General features: G+C 47.5%; 1 protein-coding gene across 2 annotated transcripts in view; it reads left to right on the top strand.

Moving 5' to 3' along the window:
• The first annotated feature begins 1,791 nt into the window (after positions 1–1,791).
• Positions 1,792–24,894, top strand: part of CHRNA4 (cholinergic receptor nicotinic alpha 4 subunit) — a 98,263-nt gene continuing 75,160 nt past the window's right edge. For both annotated transcript variants that reach the window (XM_079979272.1, XM_079979273.1), the window contains exons 1-2: positions 1,792–2,506; positions 13,088–13,239. In XM_079979272.1, coding sequence (XP_079835398.1) covers positions 2,383–2,506; positions 13,088–13,239 — 276 coding nt within the window. In that variant the 5' untranslated portion in view covers positions 1,792–2,382. The remainder of the gene's footprint in view (positions 2,507–13,087; positions 13,240–24,894) is intronic.

Raw genomic sequence — 24,894 nt, forward strand, 5'->3', positions numbered from 1 at the left:
CTGTTACTTCTCTTGACCTGGACACTAGACTTCTGTTGATGCAGCCCAGAATAGCACTGTTGGACACTTGTTTGAAACGTGTGTGCAGATGACATGGTCAGTAGCTGCCACTTTAGATGAAGTTATTGTACAAAGGTGGACACAGCTGTAAACCACTATGTACAAAAGCACACAGTGGGGGTATGTTTCCAAAGTCTATGTCTGCACACAGCTTTAGAAGAGGCGTTAGTAATCCCTCCTTCTCTTATAGGAGGGAATGCATCTTAAAGACCTAAGAAGAGCTTTGCAGGATTAGACCCAAGGCTCATCTAGTCCAGCATCCCATTCTCACAGCAGCCAATGAGGCGTCTGTGCGAAATCCTCAAGCAGGACCAGAGTACAACAGCAACTCTCCACACTTGTGACTCCCAGCACCTGGAATTCAGGTGCACGCCACGTTCAGTATTGGAGATAGTATGCAGCCATCATCAAAGAGGGATATTGTATCCTGCAAGCACAGCAACTACAGCAGCCAACCAGGTGCTTGCAGGAAACCTACAAGTTGCCCTCAATCACTATGGTTCCAACCCAGCAATTGGGATCCATACAGGTTCCATGCAGCCGCCAATGACTAAGGGTGTGTACACAATGCCCGCTTAAAAGGCAGCTAGGCCATTTATCCAGCTGTGTACACACTCCTGTTTATTCTGCTTCTAGCTTGCTCTCACCACTGGTTTGGAAAGCAGTGTACACACGGTGTGAGCCACAATCTATCTTTCATCTAGCCTGTTTTTTGTTTGTTTGTTTGCTTGTTTGTTATATAGAGCGTTTTGATGAGTCTCCTCTCGACCCCGCCAAGCCAGGTTCGATCCGAATTGAGAAACAGAACGACTCGGCTGAGCTTTAAAAGCTGGTAACGTGTGCGCAGCCTCGATTCATAAACGCATCAAAGCAGACGGTTTCATCCGGAAAGGAAGGTTAGAATAGAAATGTGGCTAACGTCGTGTGGACACACTGCTCCCCAAACCGGCAGCAGGAGCGCACTGGATGCGGAGTAAACGGGCGTGTGTGCACGCAAACAGCCAGCGACGAGCGGATCACCCACAAAAGTTACCTTAAAACGGTGTCTGCTTCGACCAGGAACTCAAATCATATGCCCCCCCGCCCCATGAGATTGCTATAAACAAATATTCAGAGTTAAAAGATGAATCCGGGAAGGCTGCAATCCTATACACGCTTACCGGGGAGTAAGTCCCATCGAAGTCAGCAGACGGGATTTGCTTCTGAGTAAACGTGCATAGGATCGCATCTCATCCAGTGCAAAACAATCAAAACCTGAGACTGCAAGATTTCTTTCTCTTTTTTTTAATCGGTGGAACGGCGCAGGAAGTACAGTGGTACCTCGGGTTAAGAACTTAATTCGTTCCGGAGGTCCGTTCTTAACCTGAAACTGTTCTTAACCTGAGGTACCACTTTAGCTAATGGGGCCTCCTGCCACCACCGCCGTCGTGTGATATCTGTTCTCATCCTGAAGCAAAGTTCTTAGCCCGAAGTACTATTTCTGGGTTAGTGGAGTCTGTAACCTGAAGCGTATGTAACCCGAGGTACCACTGTAGCTTTAAAGAAGATGCGGGGAGCGTGAAATTATGTACGTGAGGTGTAAATCTGGAGAGGAAGAATATATATCTTTCCACCCCCAGTTCTGGGAGCGCCCCGCTCCCCGCCCAGTTCTTTAACAACACAATCCCTGGTCTTCTCTCCCGGGCTATTGCGCGTGGCTTGTGGTGGGAATCGTGGGATCTCCTCCCTCCCTCCCTCCCTCCCTCCCCTCCCCTCCCCAGCCTCTTCAGAAGAAGATGGGGGGTCGGTCCCGCCTGGTGAAGCCCACAGCGGTCCGGGGAGGGGAGAGATGCCACTGGCTTCCCCCCGCCTTCGCCGCCCAATCTGAGCGCAGAGAAGTCAAAAGGGAGAGGCAATCTCGGTGTGGCGAGAGAGAGAAGCGCATCCCTAAAACTCAGCCCAGCCCAGCAGAGGCAGGACAGCGGAGGCAAGAGGCGAAGGCAGCGAAGCAGCCTTGAGTAGATCGAGGATCCCGCGGAAGGGACCAACAGTTGCAGACCGACCTCGCCGAGCTCGGGGGCTGCTGCTGCGCAGCGCCGCGCTAAGAATCCGGGCGGAGAGGGGCCACCCGGAGGATCAAGAGGGCTAGCAGCACACGCTGTTTTTTTGTTTGCCGGGAGAGGTTCTTTTTTGGTTGGGAGAGGGCGTACTGTGAAGCAGGCGGGGGACCCGGACCCAGACACCGGTTCTTTCTTGCTCAAGGCAGAGCGGTCGGGCGAGCGGGGGAGCCATGGATCAGGACCAGGCGAGGATGGCGAGGGGGCCGAAGTTGACGCGAAAGGAATGGGTGCGTTGACCAAAAGCGGAGCGAGGGGGATGGCTTTGCGTCGGCGAGGGCTCTCCAGAATGGGATTTCTCGCGTTTCAAGAGCATCTCCTCTTACTGCTCTGCGCAAACTTCTTCCCTGGTAAGTTTCACGCTTTTGTGTGTGTGCCGATTTCTCTCTCCCACACCCCGGCCAGAAGCCCCGTGCGCCTGTCGCTCTGCAGCAAGAGAAATTCTCCTAAAATTCTCCCCTCCGTCTCCTCCTCCCTGCTTTCTTTTAAACGCCTTGGGATAACTGCTCGAAGAGAATTGTTTGCCTCTTGCTGGAGGCATATAAATGTGCTTGGGGGGGGGGGTGTTGCATTCAGTGCTACTCCTACTCAGAGTAGACCCATTGAAATTAATGGGCTTCGGTTGGTTAATTCTCATGGCTCTACTCTGAATACATACAACCCTTTATTATTATTATTATTATTATTTGCAAGGGTTGATCAGGGCTAGTCAGCAGTATGGAAAGATTGCACTTTGCACATGCTCGGTGGCTCTCATGTTGCAATAAATCCTTCCCCGTTCGTTTTAAAAACAAAACTCAGGATAGTTTCTCCCAACAGCAGCACCAGCCCTCTGAGGGAGGCTATGTGGCGAAACTGGTCCAAAGTCAGCACATCAGCCTTGTGGCAGAGCCGAGATTAGAACCCAGCCCCCTTAAAACACAGTGACTCTCGGAATGTAGTTTGCCTCATCTGGATGTCTTCCTTCGCACGGGGAAGCCCACAAGCAAACACACAAACCTTTTCCCATTGTATCCATACAACAACCTTGTGAGGTAGATTAGGCTGGGACGCAGCAACAGGGGTCAAGGTCATCTTGTGAGTTTCAGCCAAAAAGAAAGCTCCATAAGAACCAGGTAAGGTGGGGCAGCAGGAGTCCTTTATGACTGTTGGGCAGAAGGCAGGGAGACCCACAGAGGAGGGGAACAATCCAGGACCAGCCACAGATAAAGCCAATTAATGTTAGTTAGGCCTCCCTGCAGAGTTGTACAGGGTCAGGAACACAGGAAGTTGCCTTATACTGTGTGAGACCATTAGTCCATCCAGCCCAATCCAGACTTTGATGCTGTTCTGCGGCTCTCCAAGGTTTCAGGCAAGGAATAGTGCCTTGCCCTACCAGGAGATGTTGGGCATTGAATCTGGGAACTTCTGCATAAAGAAGGCAGGACAGCTCAGTTGGCAGAAGCATGAGACTCTTAATGGCAGGGTTGTGGGTTTGAGCCCCACACTGGGCAAAAAGATTCCTGCATTGCAGGAGATCAGACTAGATGACTGCTGTGGTCCCTTTCCAAGTCTAAAACCCCATGATTCTAACACTGAGACTGAGGAGGACCCTGATAGCTAGTGTCACCCTCTCGACCGGTTGTAAGGAAGAAAGCAGCTAGGCTGAAGTTGTGGAATGGAGAGATTCATTCTCCCTTATGGATAAGTCTCTACTGCCTGATCTCAGCTCAAGTGGGTTGGCCATCAACCCAGTATAGGGCTGAACGGGACCATCTCTCCAGATGGAGGCAGAGAGGAGCCCCTCCCATCACTTCCTACCTGCTCCCTTCAACTGCAGGTGTCAGAGACTGAACATAGGACCTTCAGTGTACAGAGGACGTCTGCTCCTTTCCCTGGACTTAACTCCCACCAGCCCCAATGGTCAGCAATGGTGGGATTTGTAGTCCAAAAAACAACCAGGGAGCATCAGGCTAGGCAAGGCTGGCATAGACAAGCCCTTTGCCTGCTACACCTCACCAGCACTCCCTTGAGGTTTACACCACATGTTGAAACAGAGATCTAGGATGCCGGGGCTTCAGTCAAGCTCTGGGTGAAGAGAGACATATGCAAAGCAAGATGTGGAAGCAGCTGATATTGTCCTTTTTCAGGTCCCTCTCAATTTGCAGGGGGGTAGACGAGAGCTAACTTACCCCTCTGTCTGGGGAGCATTACAGATTGTTCAGCCTTTTTAATCACCGCTGCTTTGGAATGTGTTTATTTATTTACCTGATGAATGGGACACGGGTGGCACTGTGGGCTAAACCACAGAGCCTAGGACTTGCCAATCAGAAGGTCGGCAGTTTGAATCCCCACAACGGGGTGAGCTCCCGTTGCTCGGTCCCTGCTCCTGCCAACCTAGCAGTTCGAAAGCAGGTCAAACTGCAAGTAGATAAATAGGTACCACTCCAGGGGGAAGGTAAACGGTGTTTCCATGCACTGCTCTGGTTTGCCAGAAGCGGCTTTGTCATGCTGGCCACATGACCCGGAAGCTGTACGCTGGCTCCCTCGTCCAATAAAGCGAGATGAGCACCACAACCCCAGAGTCATTCATGACTGGACCTAATGGTCAGGGGTCCCTTTACCTTTACCTGATGAATGGCTGGAGAATGGGCTCCCTGGAGCATGTGCAGAGCACATTGGCTTGCTGCTAAACAACCACAGCCAGCTGCTGTGACTTTGGGAGTAGGTATCAGGGTTTAGATGTCAGAGAGGATGCCATGAAGGCAGGACACAGCCCTTGCCAGTGTGAGCAGGGTCCTCAAACCCCACCTTAGAGTATAAACTGAGAAGTCTTAACCTCAGCAAGAAACTTACTAGGAACAATAAACAACAACAAATGCCACTACCAGCCTCAACTTTCTCTCCATTCTGCAATATGTATGTGGTGGGGATACAGCCCTACTTCTGCACGACTGTTGAAAAGATCGTTTGCACCATAATAACAATCTCAATACATTCAGAAAAGCACTAGAAGGAGTGGCAAGTTGGTTAGCCACCTTGGGGTTGGGGAGGTATCCCCAAAAGGCAGGTTGCAATACATTAAATAAACAAAATAAAAGGAGAAACATACCACCTAGCATCTAAATAGTAAACACATTGCTTGCTAAAGGCATCATTTGATTTACACTCCTAGTTGCAAAGTCTGGTTTTGGTGAAAAGTCATTCCCTTTTTTAATTGTCTGGTTTCTCTTTTCCTCCCTCCCTGCTCTCAGCACCTGTTTTCTCTCCCTCTCGCCTTCTAGGGTGTCTTATTATCCCCCAGATATAGCCTTCCCATTCCACTTCAAAAAGAAAGAAAGAAAGAAAATATAATATAATCCAGGACAGGCTAAAGCATGAAAATCTTTGCTGAGCACTAGTGGAAACGATGGCTGTGCAATCCGCTGCCTGCTTACTCTGGAGCAGTTTTATTGGCATTAAGGAGTTCACTTTCCCCATGTAAATGGAAGTGGTTTAGTGGCTCTCTGTGCCAAACATCTTGGCTTTCCCCCTCCACTGCATCCTCGCCTTGGGAAGGTGGCTGTAAAGATTGCAAAAGCCTTTTTTCTTGGCAGTTTCTGAGCCAAGCTGGACTCTATTCATTTGTTTGCTTGCTTCCCAAAACAAACCAAGATGCACTTCAGAGAGTTCCCTGAATGGTTCTGCAGCAGCCTTAAACTTTTCGAGCTAGTGAGGGCCTCGGCCTTAATTTAAATCTCACCCGAGAGAGCTGATTATCTGATTCAGATATAAATGCTTGGGGAGAAGAACTGGGGGAGGGTGGCCAAATCAAAGGAATTCTTGGAAACCTTGTTCCTGCCCCTATCCTAAATTGGTTAATTTTCCTATGAATATTTATCATTTATGAGGCCTGTTTACATTTGCAAAATGCTCACTTGCATGTATTTGTCCCCACCAAAGCAAACAAAGAAAAACAACCTTTCGAGGTAGGCTAGCTAGACTATTTTATCAATGAGGAACTGAAACTGGGAGAAAAGGTATTTCCTATGGTCATAAAGAAAATCCGTGTCAAACCTGGGAGTTTTTTTACAGCCCACTCTTAAACATGTTTAAAGGTAAAGGGTAAAGGGACCCCTGACCATTAGGTCCAGTCGTGACCAACTCTGGGGTTGCGGCACTCATCTCGCTTTATTGGCCGAGGGAGCCGGCGTACAGCTTCTGGGTCATGTGGCCAGCATGACCAAGCCGCTTCTGGCAAACCAGAGCAGCGCAGGAAACACCGTTTACCTTCCCGCTGGAGTGGTACCTATTTATCTACTTGCACTGGCGTGCTTTTGAACTGCTAGGTTGGCAGGAGCAGGGACCGAGCAACAGGAGCTCACCCTGTCGTCGGGATTTGAACTGCCGACCTTCTGATCGGCAAGTCCTAGGCTCTGTGGTTTAACCCACAGCACCACCCATGTCCCCTTAAACATGTTTACTTACATGTAAAACACGACATCTACTTTTCCACCTGATAGGCTAAGGGAAGCTTTCCTGGATACGTAGCAAAATGGACACACTGGAACAAAAGGCAACACACACACACACACACACACACACACTGCTGGTCTCTGTCCTTGCTTTTCCTCCACTTCTCTTCCCACTATTTCTTAGCTGTTTGTAACAGACAGAACAATACAAATAGCAAATGTCCCAGAGAGTTCAATGGGGCTTGCTTCCTAGTAATTCTTTTCAAGATGAGGAAATCCGGCACATGCGTGGATCGCAACTTACCACTTCCTTGAAAGACTTTAATAGTCAAGGATGTTATGATTCACAACTGGCTTTCAGCTAAAATTTATCCCATTTGTTAAAAAATAGTTTCAACCCACCCTGCATCGAGAAAGATACCAGGAAAGGGTATAGAACATAAAACATAAAACGACCGTTGTACAGTGGTACCTCAGGTTACAGACACTTCAGGTTACAGACGCTTCAGGTTACAGACTCTGCTAACCCAGAATAGTACCTCGGGTTAAGAACTTTGCTTCAGGATGAGAACAGAAATAGCACGGTGGCAGCAGCGGGAGGCCCCATTAGCTAAAGTGGTGCTTCAGGTTAAGAACAGTTTCAGGTTAAGAACGGACCTCCAGAACGAATTAAGTTCTTAACCCGAGGTACCACTGTTTGTGTGTATTCATAAAAGGGAGGTGAATCTAGGCATGTTTGCATTCAGTATTTATAGCTCAGCAGGTGAAAGCATGGTGCTGATGATGTCAAGGTTGCAGGTTCGATCCCTGTATGGGACAGCCACATATTCCTGCATTGCAGGGGGCTGGACTAGATGAGCCTTAGGGTCCCTTCCAACTTTACAGTTCTATGATTCTGTGACTACTCACAAGCTGCGTGAACTAGTCACCAGTTCTCAAGCTTGCTTTGGGCATGTGTGGCATCTATAGTCCCTGAATCTGTCCAGAGTGCTGTAGGTGACTGTTTGCCTGCTTGTGATGGCACCTGGCAGTTAAGATGATTTTGTTTCTGGTGTTGGATCATAGCCCTTTCTCATTGCTGGCTGAAATGTGTGATCCCACCTTTGAAGCTTCCGTACAGGGAAACATTCCCTGCCTGTGGAAAGCAAGCAGGTCAGGAAGAAGGGTTTCAGCATAGCTCCTCCACCATGCCGACTTCCTAGCTTTTCTCATGCAGGAAATGCTTTTGTAGTGGCAGAGCATTCCAACATTCCTCCACTCTGGAGCTTGAGGTGGTACAGTCCTTCACTGGAAGAGCTGTACCACATACTATTTGTGAACACCAGAATCACCGTTTACTGTATAACCAGAAGCACTTGGATAAACATGTCGTCTTTTGGGAGGCATCTGACTGGGGGTTCATCCACTCTACCCCATATCCAGCCCTAGAGCAATTTGTAGGTGGGACTAATTAGGGTTTTTTAAAACCCGAATTAAACATAACAAGTAGAGGGGGAGGAAGGAGGTAGGCCCCCTCTGCATCTCCTTCTCCCTTTCCAAACCAGGAACAGGAGGGTTCAGTTCTGTGGGGTGCTGATCATTCATAACTGCGTTCCCTGCAGGGAGGCCCTTCATGAAGGATCAGCAGCCTGCACCCCACATGATGGAACCCTCTGTTTACCAGGTGGCAGGTGGAGCAGTCCCTTTTTGTGTGGTGCCGATCCTTTGTGAGCACCTTCCCTGCAGGAGAGGTGCCTTGGGAAGCAGCGGAACCCAGCACCCCACAAGGGAAAATCCTCCAATTATCTGCTGCTATGGGGAGAATGCTATCCCATGCGGTGCTGCTTCTGGGGCCAGGGCATTGGGAGGACAGGTCAGGCCAGAAAGTCCACAACCCACATCCAAGCCTGAAAGACCGCACCCTGCACCCAAAGTCTTCCACCTCCCCACTCCAATGTTTTCCCAATAAGACATACCTGGTGTGGTAGGTCCATTCTACTCTCAGCCCTTCCGCCATTTTCCTCTTGCCTGTCTCGTCCCCCACTCCCCCACTCCCCGACAGACCCATATCACTCTGGGTCATGAGACCTGACCTGCAGTAACCTGGGGCTGTAATAATAATAATAATAATAATAATAATAATAATAATAATTTATTTGTACCCTGCCCATCTGGCTGGGTTTCCACAGCAACTCTGGGCGGCTTCCAACAAAGATTAAAAGTACATTAAAATGTCACACATTAAAAACCTCCCTGAATAGGGCTGCCTTCAGATGTCTTCTGAATGTCAGGTAGTTGTTTATTTCTTTGACATCTGGTGGGAGGGTGTTCCACAGGGTGGGCGCCACTACCGAGAAGGCCCTCTGCTTGGTTCCCTGTAGCTTTGCTTCTCGCAATGAGGGAACCGCCAGAAGGCCCTCAGAGCTGGAACTCTAGCTGACTCAAATGATGCCCAGATCCCCAAAATCAACCCAATTCAGGCCTTGGCATAATTCAGTGCACAGCCCTCTGATGCCCTCCAATGAAGGGCAGGTTCACACATGCAAGTCAATACTTGGTGATACAGTCAGTGAGTGGTGAGCATACATGATCAAGCATTGGTTTGCCTCGGTGAATGAACTCTCCTAGAGCCATCCTCAGATAAATAACTTCTGCATAGGGATGGGTGCACCAGCCTTTTCCCAATCTACATCAATTTCACATGCATTCATGTGGTGATTTTTAAAAAGAAACACACACAAATTCATATTCATGTGGTAGTTCTGATTACATTTTCCTCACAAAATATGCACTTCTGAATGTATTTGCTCTCAAACTTTGCATTTTATTCTAAAACATGCATTTTAAAAAGCATTTTGCAGTATTCTATTTAGCTGAGAAACGCAGGGCAAAACCCAGAGATATGAAATTATTTTTTTTAAAAAAAGATATTTATTAAAGTTTTTCAAAAATAATACAATATAGAAACAAAAAGAAAAGAAACATCAAAAATACAAAAATAAAAACAATTTAAAAAAAACACATAAAATTTCCATTTAATTATTTTCTTTTAACTTATTTTCCAGACCTCCTCATACCTCCCTTTCTTATGTTCCAATTCAGATTATCAGTTCAGCAAATCCTCACCATTAGTTTTTACTTATTTTAAAACCTTATTTTCCATGTCTCTTAAACATTACAGCTGGAAACCACTTAATTTCTATCCAACATCATTCTAACATTCAATAATTTTACAATATTTCCGCAAATAGTCTTTAAACGTCTTCCAGTCTTCTTCCGCCGACTCTTCTCCCTGGTCTCGGATTCTGCCGGTCATTTCTGCCAGTCCCATATAGTCTATCATCTTCATCTGCCATTCTTCCAGAGTGGGTAGATCTTGTGTCTCCAGAGATATGAAATTCAAAGGATCCACATGTGCTGCGGATCAGGCCCATTGGTACTGACATTTGTGAAGAAGGCATTCCCCAACACTTCCCTAACTCTGTACTGCATCCATTCATCCCATGGCATATGCAGCATCAAGACGTTTGAGTGAATGGAGCTGCCACAACACAGAGAGAATTCCCATGTGGTGATTTTTCAGTGAAGCCCATTCACACATTCAGCTCATGGCCGAGTTGAGTTTCACAGCCCTGCATAAAAGACCAGCAGGCAGTAGCAAGAGGGTGGGGCAGCTGCCATTCTCACCTTGCTCCTCCCAGGGTTGTTGTGAGCCTAATAAGGTTTGTATATCTCACTGAGCTCCAGGGCAGAAGAGCATGCACAAAGTATTTTAGAGAAACCTATGCTTTCCTTTATTCATTTTATAACTTTAGGTACACATGTTTGTTTTGTTTTGTTTTGTCCCCCCCCCCCCCCCATTTTAAATACTTTACTGAAATTCATAGGTAACATACATAATATACCAAGATGAAAACAATCATGTACTAATAATCTTACATAAAGGTAAAGGTAAAGTGACCCCTGACTGTGAGGTCCAGTCGTGACCGACTCTGGGGTTGCGGCACTCATCTCGCTTTACAGGCCGAGGGAGCTGGCGTACAGCTTCCGGGTCATGTGGCCAGCATGACTAAGCCGCTTCTGGTGAACCAGAGCAGTGCATGGAAACGCCGTTTACCTTTCCGCCAGAGCGGTACCTATTTATCTACTTGCACTTTGACGTGCTTTTGAACTGCAAAGACACAAAGTCAGAAAAGCTAAAGCACAGAATGAACTCAGGCTTGCTAGAGAGGTTAAAAGCAACAAAAAAGACTTTTATGGGTATGTTCGTAGCAAAAGGAAGAACAAAGAAACAGTGGGGTCACTCAGAGGAGAAGATGGTGAAATGCAAACAGGGGACACAGAAAAGGCTGAACTCCTCAATGCCTTCTTTGCCTCAGTCTTCTCCGATAAAGAAAACAATGCCCGACCTGAAGAATTTGGAGCAAATGATTCAGCAGAGGAAACACAGCCCAGAATAACTAAGGAGATAGTACAAGAATACTTGGCTAGTTTAGATGTATTCAAGTCTCCAGGGCCAGATGAACTGCACCCAAGAGTATTAAAAGAACTGGCAGATGTGATCTCAGAACCACTGGCAGTCATCTTTGAGAATTCCTGGAGAACAGGCGAAGTCCCGGCAGACTGGAGAAGGGCAAATGTTGTCCCTATTTTCAAAAACCCACATAATTACAATTACAAATAATTACCGCCCAGTCAGTCTGACATCAATACCATGGAAGATTCTGGAGCAGATCATTAAGCAAACAGTCTGTGAGCACCTAGAAAGGAATACTGTGATCACCAATAGTCAGCATGGATTTCTGAAAAATAAGTCATGTCAGACTAACCTGTCATTTTTTGACAGAATTACAACCCTGGTAGATGAAGGGAACGCAGTGGATGTAGCCTACCTTGATTTCAGCAAGGCATTTGACAAGGTGCCCCATGATATTCTTGTAAAGAAGCTGGTAAAATGTGGTCTTGACTATGCTACCACTCAGTGGATTTGTAACTGGCTGACTGACCAAACCCAAAGGGTGCTCATCAATGGTTCCTCTTCATCCTGGAGAAGAGTGACTAGTGGGGTGCCACAGGGTTCTGTCTTGGGCCCGGTCTTATTCAACATCTTTATCAACGACTTGAATGATGGACTCAAGGGCATCCTGATCAAATTTGCAGATGACACCAAATTGGGAGCGGTGGCTAACACCCCAGAGGACAGGATCACACTTCAAAACGACCTTGACAGATTTGAGAACTGGGCCAAAACAAACAAGATGAATTTTAACAGGGAGAAATGTAAAGTATTGCACTTGGGCAAAAAAAATGAGAGACACAGATACAAGATGGCTGACACCTGCCTTCAGAGCAGTACATGTGAAAAGGATCTAGGAGTCTTGGTTGACCACAAACTTGACATGAGCCAACAGTGTGACGCGGCAGCTAAAAAAGCCAATGCAATTCTGGGCTGCATCAATAGGAGTATAGCATCTAGATCAAGGGAAGTAATAGTGCCACTGTATTCTGCTCTGGTCAGACCTCACCTGAGTACTGTGTCCAGTTCTGGGCACCACAGTTCAAGAAGGACACTGACAAACTGGAACGTGTCCAGAGGAGGGCAACCAAAATGATCAAAGGCCTGGAAATGATGCCTTATGAGGAACGGCTAAGGGAGCTGGGCATTTTTAGCCTGGAGAAGAGGAGGTTAAGGGGTGATATGATAGCCATGTTCAAATATATAAAAGGATGTCACATAGAGGAGGGAGAAAGGTTGTTTTCTGCTGCTCCAGAGAAGCGGACATGGAGCAATGGCTCCAAACTACAAGAAAGAAGATTCCACCTAAGCATTAGGAAGAACTTCCTGACAGTAAGAGCTGTTTGACAGTGGAATTTGCTGCCAAGGAGTGTGGTGGAGTCTCCTTCTTTGGAGGTCTTTAAGCAGAGGCTTGACAACCATATGTCAGGAGTGCTCTGATGGTGTTTCCTGCTTGGCAGGGGGTTGGACTCAATGGCCCTTGTGGTCTCTTCCAACTCTATGATTCTATGATTCTATGATTCTATGCTACGTTGGCAGGAGCAGGGACCGAGCAATGGGAGCTCACCCCGTTGCGGGGATTCAAACCGCCAACGTTCTGATCAGCAAGCCCTAGGCTCTGTAGTTTAACCCACAGCGCCACCCGCGTCCCTATAATCTTACATATGTTTACATAAATTAAATTTAAATTAAGTTTATGCAATCTCTTTTCCCCTATCTTTTTCCTAACATAGAATAGACTTCCTATCCTTTCCCGGTGCATAGAACCTTTCTGGTGATGAATGTACTTATCATTATTACCTTTCTGTATTTTCCAATACTTTCTTACAACAAGTCGTACCTTTTTGCTTGTTTCTTAACAGTTCGTTTAGACATGGGTCATTCAAACGCTGCCGTAGATATTGTACCACTGTTATTATTCTGTAAATATCTCTTATAGTTATCCCATTTTTGAATAAATGATTTAGGTACACGTGCACACAAATTTTCTGCTCTCTCCGCAGTATTCAGCCACGTCGAAACCCGAGCTCACGCAGAGGAGCGCCTCCTGAAGAAACTCTTCTCTGGGTACAACAAGTGGTCCCGGCCGGTGGCCAATATTTCGGACGTGGTCATTGTGCGCTTTGGACTGTCCATTGCACAGCTTATAGATGTCGTAAGTACAACTGGGAAGTAGCTGTGTGTGCATGCATAATCTGGAAGCTGCTTTGGCAGTTAAGCAAGGTCATAATTAAGTGATGGATTAATAATGTGTGGGTGGAGGGAGACGTGGAAGAAATGATTGCTTGGGGTTTCCCAGATGTGAATTTGCATTTGGACATTTACGCTCTGTCGTTCCAAATTTCCATGCAGCCAGTGGTGTAGCGTGGGGTGACATGGGGGGGACACGGCCCTGGGTGCAAAATTCTGAGGGGGGTGCAATCAGGTGCCCCCCAGCACCGACTTTCACAGGGATCCCTGTCCCACCCCGGCAAAGGTGGCAGAGCAGCCTGGGCTTGCATGGAGGGAGGTGGGCAAGGGACGACCCCAGCACTGCCCAGCTTGGCACTCCTCTACCTGGGTGCTGGAAGAATTCACCCGCCAAGGGTAACATTGGCCAGCTGGGTTCCCCCCTGCATGGGCAGGCAGGTGGTGCAGCAGGGCCCTGCTTGGTTCAGGTGGGAGAGTGCTCCTATGGCAACTTGCTAGCCCCGGGCATCAGCAACCCATGCTATGCCACTGCTATTGGCTCTCTGCAAATCCAGAGCATTCAAACGCAGAGTGTTAAAAAGTGAATCAGTGTGGTACAGTGGTTTGATTCGGGAGACTCAGATGCAAATCCTCCCTCATCCATGAAACTCTCTGAGTAAGTGGCTGATGATTGATGCGAGGAGAAAATTGAGTAGGTGCGGGGACATGTTGAGGACCTTGTTATCCGTAACAAATGGACAGGACATACTTTGTCCTTTTTAAAGTACTGAGAAAACCTCCAGCCCTAACAGCTGCAACACAGCAGTTTCCCACAAATTCCCTTCCTATTGTAGTAGCCTGGAGAATATGTAACTAGGCACAGCTGGTCTTCTTTTAACACAGGCTATTATCTCCTCTGCTAGTCCTTAACACGTTTTCTATGTAAGGAATTAGTTTTGATTTATTATCGAGGCCTAAAATGACAGAGTCTGTGTCTGAATCCAACGTGGTCGACAGATGTCGGATTCTGAATCCCGCCCCCAGTCGTGGCCTTATTGGGTGCCAATCAACCAATCAAGGCATTGCCTCTTCATCTCACTATGCAACAGGGACAGTAGCTCAGTAGTAGAACATCTATTTATCCGTATTTTTTCGTACCCGCTTTCCGCCACAAGGTTCCAGGGGGTGGGGGTTACAACATTATAATCATTCTAAAAGTAAGTTTGAAAGTTGTGATTATGGGGGCGGGGGGTAGCCTAGTAAAACCATTGCAACCAAAACAGAACAGCATGAATTCGACCAATCTGTTTTGCACGCAGAAGATTCTGGGTTCTTTTTGTGTCATCTCTGATTAGCAGGTGATCTCATGAGCCCCATGGAGATGTCATGGGCGGGTATGGGATTTCTGTTGGAGGGGGGCAGGACTGAGCTACCTAAAATGCGATTGGTCGGTTTGTGGAGGCCATGCCTATCGCTCAGCCGGATTGCCAGCTGCGCCGCTAGAATACGACACAACATCATCCAAGTGACCTCAGTGAACATTTCGAGTTCAAATATTCTGATTATTTTGACTTTTAGTTGAGTATTTTGTTTATTTACTTGATTCAGGTGGAACAGTTGCCCCCTGCCCCTCTAACTACACCCATGTGGAGAGGACAGTCAGATCCTGAGGAGCAGTAGGAGGAGATCAGGGAGAAGGTCCTAGCGGGATGATAGAGGTGAAATCTGGAAATGTGTGAGCTGGAGGAGGGGGCCAGTGTTTTAGGGAGTCAGGAGGTAGATCCCAGGGAGGGTCCAAGTAGGTTGACAGAGGACAGAGGTTGCCTCTGTGTTATTGGACATCTCCTAAATTGGAGCCACCAACGTTTCTTCCTGCCAGGAAGGTGCCTCCTCCTTCTGTGGAGGTGCTGATAGTAAGCCAGATTCTGAACCAGCACTGACTCATCTCCATCATCTCCATTTCCATCTCCAAAAACATGGAGACAGCAGCATGGAGGTGAACAAGGCCCAACAAACCTGCAGGAGTTCTAGCTTGCTTTCCCAGTCCTTGGATGCTTGTCATTGGCTGTGCTTTGTCTTGTTCCCGCCCTGCTCTTCAGAAGGAAGTACTGTATTTTTTGCTCTATAAGACTCACTTTTTCCCTCCTAAAAAGTAAGGGGAAATGTGTGTGCGTCTTACGGAGCGAATGCAGGCTGCGCAGCTATCCCAGAAGCCAGAACAGCAAGAGGGATTGCTGCTTTCACTGCGCAGAGATCCCTTTTGCTGTTCTGGCTTCTGAGATTCAGAATATTTCCCCCCCTTGTTTTCCTCCTCCAAAAACTAGATGCGTCTTGTGGTCTGGTGCATCTTATAGAGCGAAAAATACGGTAATAGGGTGTGTGTCACTCGTCAGATCAAGATCTCAGCTCAGACTTAGCCCCATAATTCACCTGCAGGGCCTTCAGCCCTTGCCTTGTCCAGGTGCTGTTCTGATGGATGCATCAAAGACTCTGGCAAAAACTGAAACTCGAACTCGAGTTCTTCATTTGGCAACAGGGGACGGGACAGGGGATGGGAATGACCTTTCCCTGCCTGGGATCCCAAAGAGCTGTTGGTAGTCAGAGTAGAAAAATTATGGGATGGAAACAGTGGTGGCAGCTCTGGCTTTGTCTACCATTGGGCTCCCTGCTTTCTGCCCCAGCAGTCTCAATAGGCACCACCACCATGGGTAGGCAAACTAAGGCCCAGGGGGCCAGATCCGGCCCAATCACCTTCTAAATCCAGCCCGTGGATGGTCTGGGAATCAGTGTGTTTTTACATGAGTAGAATGTGTGCTTTTATTTCAAATGCATCTCTGGGTTATTTGTGGGGCATTGGAATTTGTTCATTCCCCCCCAAATATAGTCCAGCCCCCCACAAGGTCTGAGGGACAGTGGACCGGCCCCCTGCTGAAAAAGTTTGCTGACCCCTGGGCTAGAAGGACAAATAGTTTGACCCGCAATAAGGTAGCTTCCTATGAGCAACGATCATAGGCTTGCTGTCAACTGGTCGCAAAGGCTACAATGGGCTCTATTCCTCCTCTCCCCCAAAAAGAGCTAAAAAAGCCAATGCAGCTAAAAAAGCCAATGCAATTCTGGGCTGCATCAATAGGAGTATAGCATCTAGATCAAGGGAAGTAATAGTGCCACTGTATTCTCCTCTGGTCAGACCTCACCTGGAGTACTGTGTCCAGTTCTGGGCACCACAGTTCAAGAAGGACACTGACAAACTGGAACGTGTCCAGAGGAGGGCAACCAAAATGGTCAAAGGCCTGGAAACGATGCCTTATGAGGAACGGCTAAGGGAGCTGGGCATGTTTAGCCTGGAGAAGAGGAGGTTAAGGGGTGATATGATAGCCATGTTCAAATATCTAAAAGGATGTCACATAGAGGAGGGAGAAAGGTTGTTTTCTGCTGCTCCAGAGAAGCGGACACGGAGCAATGGCTCCAAACTACAAGAAAGAAGATTCCACCTAAACATTAGGAAGAACTTCCTGACAGTAAGAGCTGTTTGACAGTGGAATTTGCTGCCAAGGAGTGTGGTGGAGTCTCCTTCTTTGGAGGTCTTTAAGCAGAGGCTTGACAACCATATGTCAGGAGTGCTCTGATGGTGTTTCCTGCTTGGCAGGGGGTTGGACTCGATGGCCCTTGTGGTCTCTTCCAACTCTATGATTCTATGATTCTAAGAGTGCAGTTGAAATTATGAATGATCCAATGCATTGCTTTGAGCAAACTTAGCTTTAATAAGATTTGCATAATGGATTTGATTTGAGCTATTTAGACCCCGACCAAAGCAGGCTCCCTCATGAGAGTTGCTGAGTATAGGGATGCAGGCCAAGGTGATGGCAGAGATGATTTGGTGTCACAGGAGCTGAGCTTTATTGACATTGCCTTTCTGATGGCACACAAGGGGAGATGCCTTGAGACAGTTAATGTGCTCTTCGGAGAGGATTGTTCATTTGCTCTTTGCACCAAACTGCTCTGTCATATATTATGTATAGGATGTTGAGTAACTTGGGAGTTAATTGGAAATGGACTCAAAGGTGGGGTGGGTGGTGGAGGCGAAGTGACCTTGCTGTTCTCTTAAAAGCCAGAGGCAACCAGTGTCTGTAAACTATGATCATTAGCAAATGCACAGCTAAAGACCCTCAAGGATGCTGGTTTAAATGGGCTTGTATGTGAGAGGTCCCACACTCTTTTTAGAACTGCACAGCAAATATCACTTCTAGTAGTTTGGTATGGGAACTGTATTTGAGCTGCATATCTCGGGGCTGGAGATGGGGTGGAACATAGAATCATAGAATCATAGAGTTGGAAGAGACCACAAGGGCCATCGAGTCCAACCTCCTGCCAAGCAGGAAACACCATCAGAGCACTCCTGACATATAGTTGTCAAGCCTCTGCTTAAAGACCTCGAAAGAAGGAGACTCCACCACACTCCTTGGCAGCAAATTCCACTGTCAAACAGCTCTTACTGTCAGGAAGTTCTTCCTAATGTTTAGGTGGAATCTTCTTTCTTGTAGTTTGGAGCCATTGCTCCGTGTCCGCTTCTCTGGAGCAGCAGAAAACAACCTTTCTCCCTCCTCTATGTGACATCCTTTTATATATTTGAACATGGCTATCATATCACCCCTTAACCTCCTCTTCTCCAGGCTAAACATGCCCAGCTCCCTTAGCCGTTCCTCATAAGGCATCGTTTCCAGGCCTTTGACCATTTTGGTTGCCCTCCTTTGGACACGTTCCATTTTTGTATGGAATGCTCTTCCATACAAAAATACCCCAAACCCTTCTGAGAAAGTTTGGCTTAATCCATACTACTGTTTGGAAGGCCTTTAATATACAGTGGTACCTTGGTTCTCAAATGCCTTGGTACTCAAACAATTTGGAACCCAAACACTGCAAACCTGGAAGTAAGCGTTCCGGTTTGCGAACTTTTTAAAGAAGCTGAATGTGCTCCATTTTGAGTGTTATGCTTCCGATCTGAGTCTTACACACTTCCATTTTGAATGTTACGCTGAGGTCTGTCTGTTTTTGCTATTTATTTTGCATTGTTGTTGCGGCTATCTTTTTTGTGACTGTGTGGAACCCAGTTCAGTTACTGATTGATTGATTGTGTGACTGCAGTACAGTGGTACCCCGGGTTAAGAACTTAATTCGTTCCGGAGGTCACTTCTTAACCCGAAACTGTTCTTAACCTGAGACACCACTTTAGCTGATGGGGCCTCCCACTACCGCCCCGCCGCTGCCGCACAATTTTTGTTCTCATCCTGAAGCAAAGTTCTTAACCCGAGGTACTATTTCTGGGTTAGCAGAGTCTGTAACCTGAAGCATCTGTAACCCGAGGTAACACTGTACATTGTTTATTGCTTTCATTTTATGGATCAATGGCCTCGTTAGATAGTAAAATTCATGCTAAATTGCTGTTTTAGGGGTTGTTTTTAGAAGTCTGGACCAGATTAATCCATTTTGCATTACTCTGTATGGGAAAGTGCACCTTGGTTTTGGAATGCTTTGGTTTTGGAACAGACTTCTGGAACGGATTAAGCTTGAGAACCAAGGTACCACTGTATAGGTGCATTCCATCACAAGAGCCTTTACTTCCAATGTGTGGTCTAGCTTAGATTGGAGGACTAGTCTGTAGCCCACACAGCTGGAATACCCCCCCCCCCGGCTTTAACCTCAGTGACTGATGGTTGCAGAAGGATGGGTGGCATTCTATGTAATGTTGCCTTACACTCAGATATTCCCAGGCAAAGGCGGGAATGATAAAGGCAAATTTATGTACCTTCGCATCAATTTGTCCTATGATTATAATGACCTTTATATATGTGCAAGGGATGATTCATCGCTCGACGGGCAGACTTTTCAGATAATAGCTTCAGAACAACCTTTTTAAAGGAAGCTCACCGTGCCAACAGCCACGACTGCAGCCATGCAAAAGCTTTCCTTCCCCCAGCTGAAGCAGGGCTGCTCTGTAGTAGCTCAACCCCACGCTGCGTAATTGTAGGGTGTGTCTTCTTACATGAGCTCGTTCCTTGGGATCTATACAGGAAGGAGGAGAGATGGGCGTTTCACCTCTATGCTGAAGAGTGGATTAGATAGTCCTCCTAAATATATCCTCATCAGACTTGGGGAGCAATCCAACACATAAGACACACTAGCCCAGCATTTGTTTATGCAGTGACTGGGCCATTTTCACATTTACAGCTCTGCCACACATGCTACAAGTGTGCAGCTCAACTACTTAAGTATACAAATTGTACCTTCATTGAATGAAACATGTGGACACCACTGTGATCTGCCACAAAGCCACTTCCGACATCAGGAGGAGGTGGTATTGCGGGCTTCATGCCCCCAACACGCGTGTGGACACTGGTTTCCAGCCCCTGTGCGGTCAGGAGAATCCTCGGGCTGCGTCATCCCCTGAGCCAGCCAATCGGCTGGCCCAGGGGGTGTGGCTTGCCTCATTTAAGGCAAGCGCGGCCCTGGGATCTCCCTCTTTGGTCTGCACAGCTGCTCCAGTTTCCCACCCGCCCGCCCTTTAAGGTTCCCCTTCTGACCTTGCTATAGACCTCGTTTGGTCGCCGTTAAGGGACCTGGTAGGAATTTTTTCCACTTGGCAAATTGGCACCGGCCATTTGGTGTTTTGCCTGTTGGTTTCTATTTCCCTCACTGAGCAGCAACTGCAGTCACAAGGCTTTGTTTTGCATTCCACAGTCAGAGTTACTGTTGGGTTCCCACGGGAATGGGAGACTGGAAGTGACGTTCACTGGTTTCCTGTTTTTCACTGTTCTCTCGGTGTTCTTTGTTTCCGAGAGGAGTTGATTCTCTGCTCTCGCAGAGGCAAGATGCATGTTTGTATTCTCTCAGCATAGAAGTGTAAATAAAGTTGAGAATGTGGCACATACTGCTTATCCTTCTGCTGTGTGACGACGCTCTGCTTGGGCTCAAGATATGACGAGCCTGTATCAGCTTCAGCTTCAGATGGGCCGAAGCTGGTCAAAATCTCACATCGCCTACCTCGTAGCAAATCGTCACAACTCATTTGGTCTTGGCAGTTAGGCATTGGTAGGGGTATTGTTATGTAGATGCGTTGGGGGGAGGAGCGCCATCACCTCCCCCAAATATTGAAGGGTAGTCTGGTAAAGTATTCTGGGGGGGGGGCGTGGCCTCGTACAAAGCCCATGGAGGTCAGGGCCTAAAGCGCCCCCCCCCGAGAGGTGACCCCGGGGGAGTACCTACTTGATGTGCATCAGCAGGGCTTCCCCTGCTGGTGTTGACCCTTCCCGGTCTTCATGCAAACAGGCTGAAGGCAGATAGTCAGATAGGACCAATGCCTCTTACCTGTAACCAATAAAGTTGTGGCCAATTTTAGCCAATTTCTACTGGGGGGGGGGGAGGTGGGAACTCGCCATGCAATGCTATCATGTCACATATTTCCTCTGGATCTCTAGTGGTGGCAGTGATTGAGAATGGGATAAGGAAGTACCTGATACAGCGATGTCACTAGTGAGAGTGTTGGGATTCACATACTTGGCAGTTGTTTCTGCTGATGGTGAGTCTGAATGTACTGAAATGCAGTCCAAACTAAGAACCGCTTCCAAAGCAAACTAACAGTGGCAGGTAACTGCAGACTAAAAAAGGTAAAGGTACCCCTGCCCGTTCGGGCCAGTCTTGCCAGACTCTAGGGTTGTGTGCTCATCTCACTCTATAGGTCGGGAGCCAGCGCTGTCCGCAGACACTTCCAGGTCACGTGGCCAGCGTGACAAGCTGCATCTGGCGAGCCAGCGCAGCACAGGGAACGCCGTTTACCTTCCCGCTGGTAAGCGGTCCCTATTTATCTACTTGCACCCGGAGGTGCTTTCAAACTGCTAGGTTGGCAGGCGCTGGGACTGAACGACGGGAGCGCACCCTGCCGCAGGGATTTGAACCGCTGACCATGCGATCGGCAAGTCCTAGGTGCTGAGGCTTAACCCACAGCGCCACCCGCATCCCAACTGCAGACTACCTGAAAACAAATTTCATATAAATCTTCTGTTTAGATTTATGTCCTGGTTCCCGCTGGTGAAAAACTCCAATTGGAAGATATTTTATGTGAAAAGCTCAACTCAGTGTTGTGCACCAGGCATTAGACATGGCTAAGCAAACAAAGAAGTTGAATCAAAATAAGGAGTTGACATGCTTACTGGTTTTATTGAGAGGCAGTGTGATATAATGGTTAGAGTATTGGAATTCTTCTTCTTCTTCTTTCTTCTTTGGTGATCACTCGTAGCCAAGTAAGATTGTCTTCCATGAGTATGGTCTTGACTGTGTGTCTGTAAATGAATTTGGAGGCCAATTCTGGATCCACACGTCCTTCCACAGTGGGCACATAGATTTCTGTCTGGGAGTTGATCATGGTTAGAGTACAGTGGTATCTTGGTTCTCAAACTTAATCCATTCCAAAACCAAAGCGTTCCAAAACCAAGGCGTGTGTTCCCATAGAAAGTTATGCAAAATGGATTAATCCGTTCCAGACTTTTAAAAACAACCCCTAAAACAGCAATTTAACATAAATTTTACTATCTAACAAGACCATTGATCCATAAAATGAAAGCAATAAACAATGTACTGCAGTCACACAATCAATCAACTGGATGTCTTCTTGTCTCACGCTCAGAGACATCACATGATGTCAACAATGTTGCTGCTGCTTGGAGCTGGTGGGAACTGAAATCTCAACACTCTCAGCTTCACAGGGTTGTAGTGGGGATTAAATGAGGAAGGGGTCAACCACATTAGCCACCTTGAGATCCTTGAAGGGGGAAAAGGTAGGACATAAATGATGCAAGCTAACAAACAAATAAAGTAGTATGACAAGTGGGTTGCATCTTTGGACTGGGTACACCAATGGGAACTCCTTCTGCTCACACCAGCGCTGGTGTCTCGATGTCTCTACAGTGGCAGTGCCGACTTGGCTCTAATCTTGTCATCAAGCATCTCTTCTGTATGTGGTGGCTCACCAGCAGAAGGTGGAGTTTTGGAGCCCATGGGGCCCCAACGTGTTCCATCCCAGCCTGCTGGGTCCCTCCCTGCAGTCAACAGCCTCTAACTCCTTGATCTCCTTCCACCCTTCACCCTGGTCTGACCAGCCTCTACAAGACATTTCTGTCAGAACCTCTGTTCCTTGGCTGGAAAGTGGGGTATGGATTTTAGAGCTAAAACAAGACACTGCCAAGGAATTTCATTGATGCACCTCCTCTGGGTACTCATCATACAGCCTTGGAGATCTGCTCTTTCCATAGCTGGCCCCGATCCTCTGGTGATTCGCCTCTCCTGGCCTGGAGGCTAGCACTCCTCCTGTGGGAGCTTAGTTCCCTCCACCTCTCTGCCCTGAGCCTCTGCAGCTCAGGAGAGGCTGGAGGGTTACCGGTCCCAGAGGCAACCTCAGCTTCCTTTGACGGGGCTGAGAGTGGAGCACCTGCAGGCAATGGGTCCTCCATCACCTCAGGAGCCAGAGCAGACTCAGCTGATGCCTGCACCTGAGGATCCAGCACAGGTGAGGACCCTTAACGCTCATGCCCCAGCCCCGGCTCAGCTGGTTCTGGAGGCGGGGAATCCTGTGCAGGCTGGGATCCCTCAAGTTCAGCATCCGAGTCCGAATCCCAGGCCATCACATTCCCCTTTTTAAAGGGAAATTCCCTTATTCCAAATAGGATTCCTCGCAAGAAAAGGGAAAAGTTGACAGCTATGTTTTTCTTGCCACAAGCCGAGTGTGCCATCTTAGAGTCACCCATGTGTCTTGCTTCACAGAAAATGGTGCAATTCACAGGGGCTCTCTATTTGAAGGGAAACTTGGTCCATAAAAATAAAAAGGGAGAGCAGGAGGCCCATCAACACTTATCGCCTGGAAAGTAGACTGAGCAGGAACCTTAGTCACCTGCTCACAGTCTTCCCTACTATGGTGAGATGTGCTGTCTTTTGATACCAATTGTACCAACCATTTCACAATATTCTTTTAAACGTGCTTTTGTTGTTGTTTTTTAAGATTTGCATCTCTTTGCTGTTTTTCACCCTGGGCTCCTTTGTGAGAAAGGGCAGGAAAGACATTTAACAAACTGTCATCATCTTACAGCCGAGTCTGAGTTTTGAGGGAAATGCCCATCTCCCATTTCCTCATGTCTGGGAAATCACAGTGGAAAGTCCAGACCCATCTGCGGTTTCCAGAGTTTAAGCTGCTGCTGAATAATTCAGCGGGTTGCATGGTGGTGGTACATTAACCAAGATAGACTTTCCTAAATTATGGAGAAGGGCCTCAATCGATACATATGCTTTGAAGTGCTGTCCCAGCTTAACCTCCCAAGAAGGAGAAAAAAAATGCAAATATATATTAGACATGCAAAGTGCATACGGTGGAGGGTTCTGCAAACTGGCTGAACCAGAGAATGATCTTGGGTGGAGATCGTGGAGGGCAGTGATCACACCTCCTTATCCTCTCCCTGGGGATGGGGCAGAAATTCAGTTCAATTCTGCAAGTTGTTAAGAGACCTCTATTTGCCTCACAGAGCTAATTCCCAGAGTGTCCTGGGAAGCTGATTTAACTGTTAAACCACTCTGGAAATTGTAGCTCTGTGGGTGGAACAGGGGTCTCCTAACAGCTCTCAACCCCCTTAACAAACTACACTTGTCAAAATTCATTGGAGGAAGCCATGACTGTTTAAATATTATAGTGGAACGTGGCCTTAATTTTTGTTTTTTTGCATAATCCTCATTGCAGCTGGGATGGGGGACTGAGGCTGACAGACAAAAATCCTGTGCAGATGGTCGATCAAATTTCAATGCTTGGCAGATCAGGATCCTCCAAGCTAAGCCCACTTATAAGCCCCGTTCACAAGGTTCAGCCTATGTAAGTTCAGACCCCTACACAAAGACCCCTACATGACAGAGCCTGCAGGAGGTGAATGGGGTAAACCAGCAAGATCTAGATTTCAAATCAGCTGCCTGCAGAGGGCTGGTAACTTGCATAAGGCAGAGGCAGGATTTGAACCAGGGTCTTCCAGCAGTCTCTAAGGCTCCTATTGTTCTCCTGGGATTAGATTAGTTGGTAGAGCAGGAGACTCTTCATCTCAGGGTCATGGGCTTGCGCCCCACATTGGGTGAAAGATTCCTGGTTTGCAGAAGGTTGGACTAGATGAGACTTGTGGTCCCTTTCAACTCTACAATTCTATGATTCTATATATAATAATAATAATTTATTATTTATACCCCGCCCATCTGGCTGGGTTTCCCCAGCCACTCTGGGTGGCTTCCAACCAAATATTAAAAACAATACAGTGTCAGACATTAAAAACTTCCCTAAACAGGGCCGCCTTCAGTTGTCTTTGAAAAGTAAAATAGTTGTTTATTGCCTTGACATATGGTGGGAGGGCGTTCCACAGGGCAGGTGCCACTACCAAGAAGGCCCTCTGCCTGGTTCCCTGTAACCTCACTGCTCGCAGTGAGGGAACCGCCGGAAGGCCCTTGGCGCTGGACCTCAGTGTCCGGGCTGGATGACAGGGGTGGAGATGCTCTTTCAGGTGTACAGGACCGAGGCCGTTTAGGGCTTTAAAGGTCAGCACCAATACTTTGAATTGTGCTCAGAAAT

Source organism: Podarcis cretensis (assembly GCF_951804945.1).
Source record: "Podarcis cretensis genome assembly, chromosome: 6".
Lineage (NCBI taxonomy): Eukaryota > Metazoa > Chordata > Lepidosauria > Squamata > Lacertidae > Podarcis > Podarcis cretensis.